The sequence below is a fragment of the Otolemur garnettii genome, unplaced genomic scaffold, assembly GCF_000181295.1.
Source record: "Otolemur garnettii isolate 467f Iridium unplaced genomic scaffold, OtoGar3 scaffold00017, whole genome shotgun sequence".
Classification (NCBI taxonomy): domain Eukaryota; kingdom Metazoa; phylum Chordata; class Mammalia; order Primates; family Galagidae; genus Otolemur; species Otolemur garnettii.
In genome coordinates, this window is record NW_003852412.1 from 14,052,452 (window position 1) to 14,066,225 (window position 13,774).

At 39.1% G+C, this 13,774-nt stretch overlaps 1 protein-coding gene across 1 annotated transcript; it reads right to left on the minus strand.

Moving 5' to 3' along the window:
- Positions 1-259: 259 nt before the first annotated feature.
- On the minus strand, positions 260-8,262 carry MTX3 (metaxin 3). The gene is made up of 9 exons (XM_012802763.2): positions 8,182-8,262; positions 7,636-7,705; positions 7,197-7,273; positions 5,954-6,046; positions 5,259-5,441; positions 5,035-5,111; positions 4,393-4,550; positions 2,744-2,832; positions 260-832 (listed from the first exon to the last, which is right to left on the minus strand). The coding sequence occupies exons 1-9, from the start codon at positions 8,260-8,262 to the stop codon at positions 722-724; spliced, it is 939 nt and encodes a 312-aa protein (XP_012658217.1). The 3' UTR covers positions 260-721.
- Between the last annotated feature and the right edge of the window lie 5,512 nt (positions 8,263-13,774).

The window sequence follows — 13,774 nt, forward strand, 5'->3', positions numbered from 1 at the left end:
GTAAACTAAAAGAGCCCTTGCGAACCTCTATAGAACACATCAGCAACAGTAATGTTATACTGACGTGCATGTATCATCAGATGAATATTATAGGTAACCAGCTTTAATATTTATGTAGGTGCCACTAAACCCCCAAAAGATGAGATGTAGGAAAGCATAATTAAAAAGCACATTCCTCTTCACTTTTTAAAGTTAAATACAGGCTTCTCTATTGAAGTAATGTATATTTTTTCCTACTTTCTAAAATAGGCATCTTATTTATAAACAGATGAAAAAAGCCTCAGCCAAAGAGCCACAGATTAGGTATTCAGCCTGGTCTAAAAAAATTAAGTTCCTAAACTGAATAAATTAACTTGAATAAGTTCAGAGTGCACATTCAGTACAGAATTATAGCTTTGGGTCAGCAACATGTGAATTAAAGGCAAAAATCTGCCAATGTTAAGGCAGGGTTTTTGTTTTGTGTGTATACAGTACAATGTGTTTTCTCCCTCCCCACAACCCCGCTAAGTTCATTTAGCATTCACTTGGATGTGATTTAAAATGCACTGCCAGGCTAGAATACAAGCTTCCTAATAAGAAAAAAAGTAGATGTCATAGAAAATTCCTTTTGTTTTAGAGTCTTCCTTACACCTCTTAAGGTATTTTCTTTTTGCCTTCACACACTTGGTGTGAGAGATTCCTGCAACAATCACGTGACTTTGGCCACAAAGCGTGACGGCTGTCAGGGTGATAGCCGTTGTAAGGAATTGCTTTCCTCTTCTGCTGGAGTCAATTTAAGTGTTGGCAGTTTCCGACGAGGAAGTTGAGGGCTTTGGCGAAGATTGTCATCCATCTGTAAAAAGTACAAAAGATACATGTGACTAATACTGTGACACCACGTATGTGGACTGTGGCCTCCCCATCCAAACTATAGCCTAGAAGAGTACAGAGCCATATGTTTCCTGGGCTGCTAGAGGAACCTTTTTCTTACAAATAATCTCTCAAGAATTCTAAATGTCATACCTCAAATACCAGCTGACTCAGTATCTGTAAAAGGCAGTGTGGCTCATCTGAATACCTTCACAAAATTATAGTAATTCCACAAGATGAATATTATACTCAACTCACCCACAGCATGACTTAGTTTTAAGAGTTCTTTTAATAGTAATTGGAAAAGTAATACTTCTGTTACACTAACAGTGTACAAAGTCATGTTCATGAACAATACTTCATTTGATCATCTCAACCCACTATGAGGAAGAAAAGGCAGACACAGTCCTTCCGTGCTTTACAGATTAGCAAAACAAGGCTCAGAAAGGTTAAGTGATTTGCCCCAAGTCACAAAGCTAGTGAACTGAACTTGAACCCAGCTCTTCTTATTCCAACACCGTTATTCTTTCAACTATGCTTTTTTGCCTCAAGGAAAGTAACCTGTACTCCACTCAAAAAGACCAGCTCTTTTAAGCTGAGTCTATGCAGACCAAAGAAAGCTAGGAAAAGAAGCAGACAGGAAGATGCAAGTTTTTAGGCCTAATCCAGAGGTCTTCCAAATCCTGGGATCATTCTAAGCCTAACTTAGAGAAACAAATAAACTACTCTCAATGCTTCAGTATGCTCACCTGTAAAACGGGGAGGATAATAGTACGTGCACGCATAGAGCTAGTGTGAGGTTTAACTGAGATAACCCACAGAAAGCTCATAAAACACAGAGCCAGACCTCAAAAACTGTTAGCCAGTGTCACTGGGCCTCATTACCCCATTAATTTATTAAAGAATAAAATATTATTCATTTGTGTCCCCCCCCAAAAAAAAATCAAATTTATCAGATATTTGGGGGAAAACGTGCAACCCCCTTGTATTTTTCCAATAGAATCACCCTTGAACGTTTCATTGTTGGCTCTCCACCCTACATAGTTCCTCAGTCTCTCTCTCTCTCATGAAAAGAACATTCCCAAATGACAAAATGTCTACACTGGTGAAAAGCTATTGACTACATTTAGAACAGAGAAGAACAAGGAGGAAAAAAATGAAAACAGTTCATGTAGAAGAAAGAAAAAGACATCATGGTGGTGGTAAAAAGAAAGGATAAGCCAGTTGCTTACAATCTCAAGAAATGTTAACCTTCAGAGACGCAGCGAGGCAGACAGGCAAACAAGAATTGTTTTTGTTTTTTAGAAGCCAATCTTTTAGGTTTCTTAGCTTTAAAAGTACTGATTGTGGCTCGGCGCCTATGGCTCAACCGGCTAGGGCGCCAGCCACGTACACCTAAGGTGGCGGGTTCGAATCCCCAGCCCGGACCCGCCAGACAACAATGACGGCTGCAACCAAAAAATGGCCGGGCGTTGTGGCGGGCGCCTGTGGTCCCAGCTACTTGGGAGGCGGAGGCAGGAGACTCGCTTGAGCCCAGGAGTTGGAGGTTGCTGTGAGCTGTAATGCCACGGCACTCTGCCCAGGGGGACAGCTTGAGGCTCTGTCTCAAAAAAAAAAAAAATAAAAATAAAAAAAAAATAAAAGTACTGATTGTGTGATAAAAGTAAAACCAATACTATTATCCAATCTTTCCTCAAAGTACTCAAGTCACAGCTGACTTCAAAACACTATGTTATGTACAACTTTAGTTAAAAGTAATTTAAACAGTTTTCTGAAAAGTAAGCTCTTTAAAAAACTAGAAGGACAAAAGTTAATGCATGACCCAAATTATAACATTAGCTGCAAAAAGGAAAATACTAAACTACCATAAAATAATGATTAAAGTGAACTTGACCTTTTCAATCAAGTTGGATTCCTTATTTACAAGTTGTGTGAGTTTCTGCAGATTTGCATCTACCATTTCTTGTCCAGCTGGAGAGATGCCTAAGAAGCCAGGGCAGAAATGAGAGAGAGAAAGAGAAAGAGAGAGACAGAGACAGGAAATTTTGAAAGGCTTTAAAGCTGTATAGATCGAAAGAATGTTGAGTCTACCCATCTTCACAAGTGCCCCACCCTCCCAATAAAAGGCAGAGAAAAAAACATTCTCTTTGGGTTCAAAGGCAAAGTTACAAGGGATAGTAATTCTCCAAAACCAAACTCTAAACCAAAGGACCAAAATGTGTTCACTAAGACAACACTACCTGCCAAGTGTTACACAGGCAGCCACAGGCAGCCGTAAAAGAGCCCAGCAGTCCTCATTTCCTTCTCAAATTTAAACTACGCCTCTCCCCCACCAATTTCAGATAGGTCTTTGGTCACAAATATTTGGATAACTTTCTAAGGCAGTGACTCTCAAACTGCTACCCAGCAGACATCCAAAGTACTCAGAGGCATGTTAAAAATACAGACTGCTGGGATCTATCTAATTTAGTAAGTCTGGATTAGGGACCAAGATGTTTTATTTGCCATGTCGTCAAGTTTGTTAAATACTGCTTCAAAGTAACAAAGTTGACCATTACCTAATTTCATGACTCCCAAACTACTAAGTCCTCCCTATACACAAAAGACAGAACCCACCATAAAATAATAAATCGTCCACCTAAGCCAGCTCTCTTTTCTTTCTTTTTCCAAGACAGATTCTCACTGTGTCGCCCTTGGTAGAGTGCTGTTGCATTACAGCTCACAGCAACCTCAAACTCTTGGGCTTAAGTGATTCTCTTGCCTCAGCCTCCCAAGTAGCCGGGACTATAGGCACCCGACACAACATCCAGCTATTTTTTTTATTGTAGTTGTCATTGCTGTTTTCAGCAGGCCCAGGCCAGGTTCAAACCCGGCAGCCTGGGTGTATGTGGCCAGCACCCTAACCGCTAAGCATGGGTACAAAGCCTAAGCCAGCTATCTTTATAACTTCTGTTTCTTAAAGAACAGTTTCAGCCAACTATCCTAATGGTAATTTAGCATCCCAACCACTGAAGCCCAAGGCCCCACACTCGCAGCAGCACATCCTCAGTGACGACTGCCCTCTATTTACTAAACCTCTAGGCTGATGCAGTTTTCAGGGAGTAGAATCATGGGAGTGCACCTCACCAAAAAGCAATCTGCTGCTGATTTCTGTTCTTGCAGGAAAATGCTAGAAGCAGCAGGTAAGAATCCTTTAAAGTAATTACCCATTTGCATAAGGATAAATACTATTTTTTAGTAGGGTCTTAATACCTGTAGTTTTAATCTTTTAGAAGAAAATGACCCACCTCAAAGGGGCAATATTCAAAGAACAAAAAGAAATGTGAAAATCCAAAGGAAAAGATAAAAGGCAAATGTCTATTTCTCTATTTAAATAATAACTAACACGAGGAAATAAAAATTAAGTTGGAAAATGCAAGTTCTTCAAATGCTATAAACCAGCACTTAACACCCAACTTTTTAAAATTAAAATTAAGCAATGAATTTTGCTTATACATCCATAGGAGAATATGCAAACAAACATCAGCTGAAGAGCCAGCTTACCTCCGACATTAAGCCTAAAATAACTGTTTAAGATATCATCACAAAAGCGACATAGGTTGGAGAGCTGTTTCAGGTGTTCTTGTAGCTGAACTTTAGGAAACCGCACTTTATAAAGAGGTGCAAGAAAACCAAAAACATAGGCATCCAAGGTAGAAGGCCTAGAAATAAATTAAGGATTTTTTTTAAGCAGTTAAGAAAATATTAACTTGCAATTATGTTTACAATGTTTTTTTAAATACATTTGTCAATTCTGAAGTAGACTAATATGGTCTTTGAAAAGGTATAGCCCCCTTTTTACTTTATAAAAGTTTTACTCATTAAGTAGTTTACTTAATATTCTATTTTATTTAGAAGAAAATGGAGTTGTTAATTATAGGCTCATTTTTATTCACAAGTATTAAATAGACTGGCGGCAGAGTGGGAACAGTCTTAAGATGTTTTAAGTTCATTTATGCAATATATTAAGTCAATGTTAGATGATCATTGGCAGAAAAAGTTTCCTGTAATGAAAACCTATTTTTTAAATCTTTTTTTAAGTGAAAAATTCATCTTTTGGAGTTACAAGGGGACTTGCTTCAAACAACTGCTCACTGAATACATGTGCACAAAATATCAAAATGATCTGTAAGGGAATATACTCACGTATCTCCAAAGAAAAACTGAGATGTTCCCAATCTGTTTGACAGAAGATTTAGGCACTCCTTGGCATCTCTGTATATCTAATAAAGATGAAATTACACCTCAAAAAGATGGAAAGATGCTCTAAAACCACTTTCAAGGCAAGCAACTCTATAGACAAGTTCATGTCCACTATCTCTCGTCTGTTTTCTGGAAAGCCCTTGCTTAGAGAGTAACCCAGACCATACCTGTGCTTCCACTTCCTGAAGGTGGTAGAGGGGAGGCTGTCCTCTAGTCAGGAGGATCCTATTCAGTGCTCCCCTAGACATTCTTCCAGGCAGGATCAAACTTAAGGGAAAAGGAATTCGGGAAGCAAACCATGGCTTTGTCACAGTAAAGTAATTGTCACTCTCAACCCAGAATGTGTGAAGCTGCAAATGAAAACAAAAAAACACTACAAGGATGTTCTTTTAGTAAAAGAAAGATCACTGAACCAATGTGAAAGTTTTTCATAAATCTCTGTATAAAGTGGCATCCTACAAATTTTCCAGTTAGATTGACTCAATATAAAACAAGATTATTTTAAATGAGTGAGATTTGTTGACTGCTATATCCCAAGCACCCAGAACAAGGCCTGGCACATAGCAGGTACTCAATAAATATTTGATGAATGAATGAATTACAGTTCACCCACTACTACACATGGAACAAAAAGATCCATCTCCTACTGAGAGTTTTTATTTCCAAAATGACATTATTTTCACTTCGTTATTTCATATACTGGTTAAATATCTAACAAAATCCAGTTTCACGGAAATGCAAAACAATCAATCTTAACACATAAGTGAAATTTTCTATGTCTTTTTCAAGGCTTTTCTTCTGAACAGACCAAGTACATTTTCAAGTCAGTCATCAAAATACTGTAATATTCAGGAACACTCACTACTGCAGGAAGAAGCTTCTCTTCAAGGAGAGCAATGTAGGCCAATGTATCTGCCCCTTGTTTTGCTGAGAGTTCATAGTCAGCATTATATTTCTATTAAAAAACATGAAACCAAAGAAATTCAGAAGTCAAAGAACATCCCAAAGACACCAAAGCTAAATTAAGATTTCTATTTTTCTACAGAAATGGCAAACATGATAGTAAACAGGAGGAGAATACAAACTCAGGGAACCACTGCTTAACACAGCAGCTGTTCCCCGATTCCTTTCTCCCAGTCTCAATTCCCAGTTGTCCCAAATTCAGCCTATTCTTTCTCCCCACCTCATCTCTCAGTTGCTTATAATATAGAATCACCTAGTGCCTCTAACAGCTCAGCACATCATTGACCAACCGTTTTGCACAGACACTATCCGTGTTACAGGGTAACTCGTGACTGGTCAGCAATGCATTAATACACGTAAGGTTCTTAGCACGGCATCATGAACACAAAAAGGTCAATAAAAACTAGTTTTCTTTTAATTTTAACTACTATAATTTCAGTGCTATGAATGATCTACTTTAGAGCACAGCATATAGTACAGAGTTAATAAACAAAAGTTAAAGAATTATTTTTAACAAGAGGGGAAAGTTTCAATTTCTTGCTTGCATTTTTCCCTATGAAAAAATAGCAAACTTTCCAGTTTAGAAAAGTTCCAAATTTTATTGACAATTTTTTTAAGTACACTACGGGCCAAACCTATGATAGTTTTTGCACTTATATTTATCTTTGCATGTTTAAACATTTTAGGTACCTTAAATATATATCTCTTTATGAGTACAACAGTCTAGATACATTATTTCATAAAACTGCTACTATCAGATAAGTGACTTTTTTAAAGAAAATAGTAGCTAGTTGGTGGAAACTCGGATGTCATGCTGAGCACAAACTGTGTAGCAACTAGGGGACTAAATCGACAATCCTATCAATAAGTGCAATACAATGGTTAAATCAAATCTACTTACATACAAATTTCAATAAAATCTAAGCAAAGTGCATGAAAATATAAATACTTCACCATATGACTTTTCAAATCACTATAAAGCCCATACTTTATAGCAGTGATTCTCATGTCTATTTTTAAATCAAATCCCAGGTATCTCCAATTTGTCCAATTAACAAAAAGAAATTTTCAAAGAAAATTTATAATATTTTTTAATAACATGCAGGGATTAACAATCTACTTCTTCAAAAGGAACCACCCACCTGTTTTCTTAAAAAATTTAGTATTTTTGCTGGCTGAGAAACAATGTTGTCTTCAGTTGTCAAAACAGGTACATCGCCTATAATCAAAAAACAGTTTACATGCGAGGAAACCGTGAATTCCTCTGAAGAGATTCCAATACGCTAAAAACTGTACCAATTGCACATTTGAAGGGGGAAAAAATGAGTAAGCTCGTCTTAGTTTTTTGCAGTCTCGCAAAAAGCAGTTCTACAGAACATTTTCACTTCTCATAATTTCCACTGATTTGGCTTGCTCTCTGAGGTATTACTCAGAATGGTCATAAGCAGCACACTGCCAAGGTCACGGTAAGATGAAACTAAAACCCCATGGTACTCTATCGCTATATCATCGTAGCTTTAAATGGAAGGAAGAAAAATAAAAAAGAGGGCAGAAAGAGGTGTCTAAAAGTTTACACTGTACCTCTTGAACCTCTCCAGGTGTTATCTATGACATTGACTTTCAAAGGTGCACCAGAAAATTTGGCATAAGCCTGAAACAGAGTTTGCAATTAAAATACTTTAGACAGAGTGCGTAATGCAAATTTGCAGAGCAGCTTTACTTCACGTCCCATCCCCCTGATACAGAGGCTGCGAACCTCCCCATGATCTCAAGTCGGGGACGTGCTCGCCAGCTACCCGGTTTTCAGGGACCTTGTTCCCCAAAAGGTCCTGGGGATGCGGGGCGGGGTAGGGGACCCCCCCTGCTTCGGTTCTCACTCCGCCGCCCATGACAGTTTTGCTAGGCTGAGAAAACTCGGAGCCAAGCGGAGAAGCCTTGACGCTCCCGCCGGGCTTTGGCTGGCTCCCAGGCCAGGCTGTCACTGGACGAGTGGGAGAGCCCAGGGCGATGCAACGTGCAGCGCCGCAGCCGGCCTCGACCCCGCAGCGCCGCGGGGCACCGGGCCGGCCAGCCTCGCGCCTCCGGCCCCGCCCTTCGTCCCGCGCCCCGCCCGCGTGGCCGCCTCACCATCACCACCAGGGACTCGCTGTGGACGGAAGGGAGCCCCCAGCCGCCTCCCCAGCAACTGAGCTCCAAGGGGGCCGCCATCTTGCGGGGGCTGGCCTTTAGTACCCCGGAAGTACTTTTCCACCCTTTCCGGCACGTGAAATGCGGGGGCGGGACGAGAGGCTGCAAGGGCGACTGTGGCCTCTAGAGAAATTGGGAGAGGACCCCTGGGAGGATTAAGAGGCCCACTGAGGAACAGCTTGGGCTAACGATTAACAGTCTTAATCGGGCCCACCATTCTTCATATTTATTGGATGCTTATTATGTTCCAAGGCCTTTGAATATTAGTATGCTAGGCCTAAATTAATCTGTTTGTAAAATATGATGACAATTTATTTACAAGACAGTGGTAAGTGCTTACAATGATGACATGGAGGAAAAAAACTTGGCCCACAGTAGGCACTCAATAATCGTTCGGATCCCTTCTCCCAGCTATTTGGCCTCTGCCTGCCTTTCCAAGTCTCAATCCCAGATGTCACTCTCATGTTAAATTGCTTCACTGTACTTAAAAGTAATCCTATTCCTGAAATTTGGTAAACTCTGCTTGCCTTCAGGGCTTCTCCTTCAATATGCAATATCTTTCTTCCCTGTCCATTGCTCCCTCAAACACCCTCTTCTGGATTTCTTCAGCCTCTTGTAACATACTTGAGTGGTAGCTTCTTTCCCTAGCTTCATTTTGTCTTTCACTGTACAGAAGCTCTTTGAAGATAGAGGAGAGTGCGAGCCCTGTGCAACCACACAAGGCCCTGTGTTTAGAAGGGCCCCTCATTTGACTAACACTCTGCTGTTAGTGTATTGAAACAAGGGCACCTGCATTTTTATTTTGGATGGGACCCTGCAAATCACGTAGCCAGTCATGTCTGTGGGCCTCAAGCCATGTACTAAATGTTTTATGAACATTAAACCTGACTGTTTTTCAGGAAAACTGTTAAAGAGGAAAGGTGGGTCTTGAAAATGCCACAATCCAGGCACACTTACTGGGTCCACAGTTAGAACTTGAGTATTGGGTCTTTTTTCCAGATAGCATAGTAGTCTTTCTGCCCTCTCCCACCCTAGTTATGCCTCTGAGTTCTTTCCTTTATTCTGTCCCACTGAGATAGTTGGGTCCTCTTAAAAACTGAAAACTCAAAAGAAACCTCAGCAAATGTTCATAAAATTGGTATTCAACAAATATTTATTAGGCCCTCTTACTATTTACATAGCCATCTAAATTACAGTGCCAATCTACTGAAGTCTTTTTATTTTTCACGTTTCAGAAACAGGAGTTCTCAGATATGAGAAGGAAAAGATGTGTCAATGATGAGAACTCATTCATAATACTTTGTAACTGGGAAGTGCTTAACATAAATATGATTAAAACAGCTTCTATGTCCAAGATGCTGTAAGGCAATGTTTTTCAACCTTTTTTTTAATCTCACAGTGCACTTGAACCTCTAGTTAAACTTTGGTGGCACACTTATGTTGATCCAAAAAAAAAAAAGATAAAAAGAATATACTTACTGCATTTTAAACTTCTTTTGAAAACAATTTAATTAATGATCTTTAAAATGTTCAAGGCACACCTAAGATCCTCTCATGGCACACAGGTTGAAAATCATTGCTCTAGGAGAATATGGAAACATATAAAACATAAAGTCTACAAAGGAGAAACACACACACCCAAGTGTAACAAGTCAGATTGTCATGAGTAAGGTCAGAAATATAAAAAATATACCGCAGAAGCACAAAAAGGATCCATGCATTCTCTGTTGGATCAGTGGAGGCTGGGTGTTCAGTCTTCAGTATAAAGAAGTAATTCAACTTTCAGATTCATGTAATGGAAGCTCCCTATTTGGAGAATTAAAAGCCATAAAACAAATAATCTGTATACTATAATCAGTTATTTAAAATAATCATATACAAAGATTATGGATTTCCTGAGTCTTATTTATAGTAGGGTGGGGGATGAACATTCTTAGTGGGCACACAATGTAATTTCTCAATTTTGTCTTCTCTTCTACTGATAGTGTTACATACAGTGATTTCATTTGCATTAAAGACAAAGTAAATCTCTTCCCTAGTGTGGAATAGATGCAGAGCATACCATGCTATTGTATCTGATAAAAGAATCCTTGCATGTAGGTTTATTTGTGCCCAGTTCATTACAATCTTATATTGCTGCAATTCCTCTTGAGAGTCTGTATCTGCTAGATTGAATTTAAAAACCTGAGCGTAGCTGATTGCACAACCTGACTGAATACTGTTCCAGAGAAGCACACAGAAAGCTGAAACCTTCAGAAATTATGCCTGGTATGGGTACTTGGCCCCTGTGCCTTTTCCTGGCTGCTAAGAGTATTGTTCAGAGTTCATCAAAATCATAATTTCAGATTCCTACCAGTAAGAATACTATCTGCAAAACATTCATGTATGAATCACAATTTTATAATGGATATTCCAGACAATGTTTTCCCCTGAAACAGAAATCTTATTTTTCAAAAGATGAACATTAAAAATGGCTTCATCAAGTGATGGTTATCTGAACACAGGGAACCTGGCCTTGGTATCTGTTCCTGTCCCTCGTGTGTTTCTTGGGAACTATGGTGCAGTGTTTGTCAGACTTTTTTTTTTTTTTTTTTTTTGGTCAGATGATTAAGAATTTCTGAAATGGTACTGTTGACAAAGATGAAAGTTTTGTGACAAGTGAACATTCAGTTCAGTGATTATCCCTTATGAGAAAGCTGAATCAGAGGGTCTTGAGTGTGACTTTCAAGTCTAAGATTCTATGATTCAGTTCCATGTTCAGATACAGCATTCTTAAGAGAGAAAATAAAAGACTGAATAAAAATCAGGAAAACTGTGTTTTTGACATGGCCTCTAATTAGCCATATGCCCTTGAGCCAATCATTTTACCTTGGCTTCTCATTTGCTTACAAAGTAAAGGTTCTTTTAGCCCTGGGATACCATCATCCTATGTGTAATAAACATTTAATAATTGATGACATTTGTAGGGCAATTTTTTTCTACATGCCAGAAATTGTTTTAAGTACCCTACATAATCCATTTGATCTTCAGAATGACTCTATGAGACAGGTACTGTTATTTTCCCCTATTTTCAAGGAGGAATGCTAAGACAGGAAGATGGTAGTTAACCTTCCTAAGGTCACATGGCCAATAGGTGCTAGAGCCAGGATTTGAACCTGGGCAGTCTGGCTTCAGAGCTTGTCCTCTTAACTACAGTGCTTACTATAGTTACAATGTCTACAGTATCATTAGATTTCTAAGTAGCCTATTAAAAAGCCTGGTTTCAATCAAAGTGGAGGTGTCTATGCCATGATATTACTATTATTACTCACTTAAATAATATTTGTTTAGTATTACACCATTACACAAATTTATTAAGCAACTTCTGTGTGTCTATCACACTTCAAGACTGTCAGGGCATAAAAACTTATGTTCTCACTTTCAGATATATGGTTGATAAAACAAACACCACATATCTGAGATAACTAGAGACTATTAAGAAATATCAATTTGTGAAGAATACAACAAGTCCAATATGATTTTAGACATGGGCCTTAATGTATTACAATGCTTGTCAAAGTCCTCATGAAAAAATAAGATGCTAGCTGACCTTGAAAGATGAGTGTGTTAAGTTGGGGATCAGCACCAAAGAAGGCATTCCATGCTGGCAGGTGAGTGAAGACCCAGAAATGGGAATGACTACGGCAAGAAGTCAAGGTGAGTAAACGACTGCTGGATTTGACAATGAGCTGGAGACTGACCAAGAAGACTGTTAATTGACTAACTAGAGAACCAGGATTGGAAGAGATGAGAATATGTAGTTTTGAGAAAGTAAAGAATGGAAGTAAAAATCCAAACACAATATTAATGGATTCACGTAGTCGAGGGTGGGAAGCAGAATGCTATTGTTGCATGGACACTATAGGAAGAAGCATTATGAATTCATAAATTGTATCAAGTGAAGCAAAAATATGGCGGGAAGTGAAGAGAAGAAATGCTGCTGAATATCATTGGAAGAAGATCTCTTGGCCTTCCTTCTTGCGTGGAACATTTTTCATAGAGGAGGTGTTAGAAATCAAATTGCAAGAGATTACTGAAGACACAGGTATAAATAGTAGAGGTATGTATAAATGCATGAAGAAAATGACAGATAGAGGAGGGAGAGAAATGGCACAAGAGCAGAAGACTCAAGATAAAAGTTTTTAAATGATTGGCTTGGCGCCTATGGCTCAAGTGGCTAAGGTGCCAGCCACATACACCTAAGCTGGCGGGTTCAAATCCAGCCCAGGCCCGCCAAACAATGATGGCTGCAACCCAAAAAAATAGCCGGGTGTTGTGGTGGGCACCTGTAGTCCCAGCTACTTGGGAGGTGGAGGCAGGAGACTCATTTGAGCCCAGGAGTTGAAGATTGCTGTGAGCTGTGATGCCACAGCACTATACCCAGGGTGACAGCTTGAGGCTCTGTCTCAAAAAAAAAAAAAAAAAGTTTTTAAAAGATTAATCAGAGTGAATCGACATGCATATAAAGACACAATTGGACATTAGTGAGTAAAAGCCTGAAGATGCTGATGAAGGAAGGGTGAGATCCAAAGCATCTTCCTAGGAGTAGAAAAGCTGAGATTCAGAGCTAGAGCAGCAGGGCAGGAATTGAAAATTAGAGACACGCTCTCTCTCTGACACTGGAGGAAGTTTCAAGGGGCACATGGGATGCTGAGATAGCTCAAACCAGTTGCCGTCAATGTTCCATTACATTAGAAAATAAATCGAATGAGTCTTAGAGGAAGAAACTGAGGTTTACAGTTTAGAGAACATATCAGGGATTTGGCAAAACAATAAATAGGATCATTGTGAACAGTGGTAAAGTGAAATATAAACTAGTATGAAGGAGATCAATTGAATTAGAGCCATGGGCAGGCTAATAATTAGGTGCCTCTTCAGATGGTCTTTAAATATTCATTTGAGTTTCTTAAAATGGAAATGAAGTTGACCCCAGAATGGGGGGGGGGGAGCAACTTATGTTTTATCAATTATGTTAGACGTTTAATGTGAAGACCTAAGTTTCAGTACCACTTCAAAGTTGGTCCTGAAGATGATGGTGAGAAAATGGATGAGACCCTAGGAGTGGCCCTAGCAATTGAAAGTAGATGAACTCTATAGCTTTAGCATGACAGGGGTTCAGCCATCCCAAAGTCTAGCCAAGTTTGTACAGTTACCCCATAGGGGCTTTGTTTCCCAGAAGCATAGAGAGCAAGACTCATTTATTCATCTGGGAGCTCTGACAAGGCCATTGAGCAATGATGCATACTAAAAGGGATTCATGTTTCCCCTACAGCATAGGGAACCTGCTATTTTTTTTTGTATTAAAAAGAATTAAATGAAACAAAAATGAAAATATCATCTGACATGGTAATCAATTTATGTTAAGGTGATAGGACAATTATACTTTTAAAAAGTAAAGATAGCAACTGGAAAAGGAAGAACATTCCAATCCAAGACCCAGCAGAAGAAAAGAAATAACCAAAATTAGAGCAGAATTAAATGAAATTGAAAATAA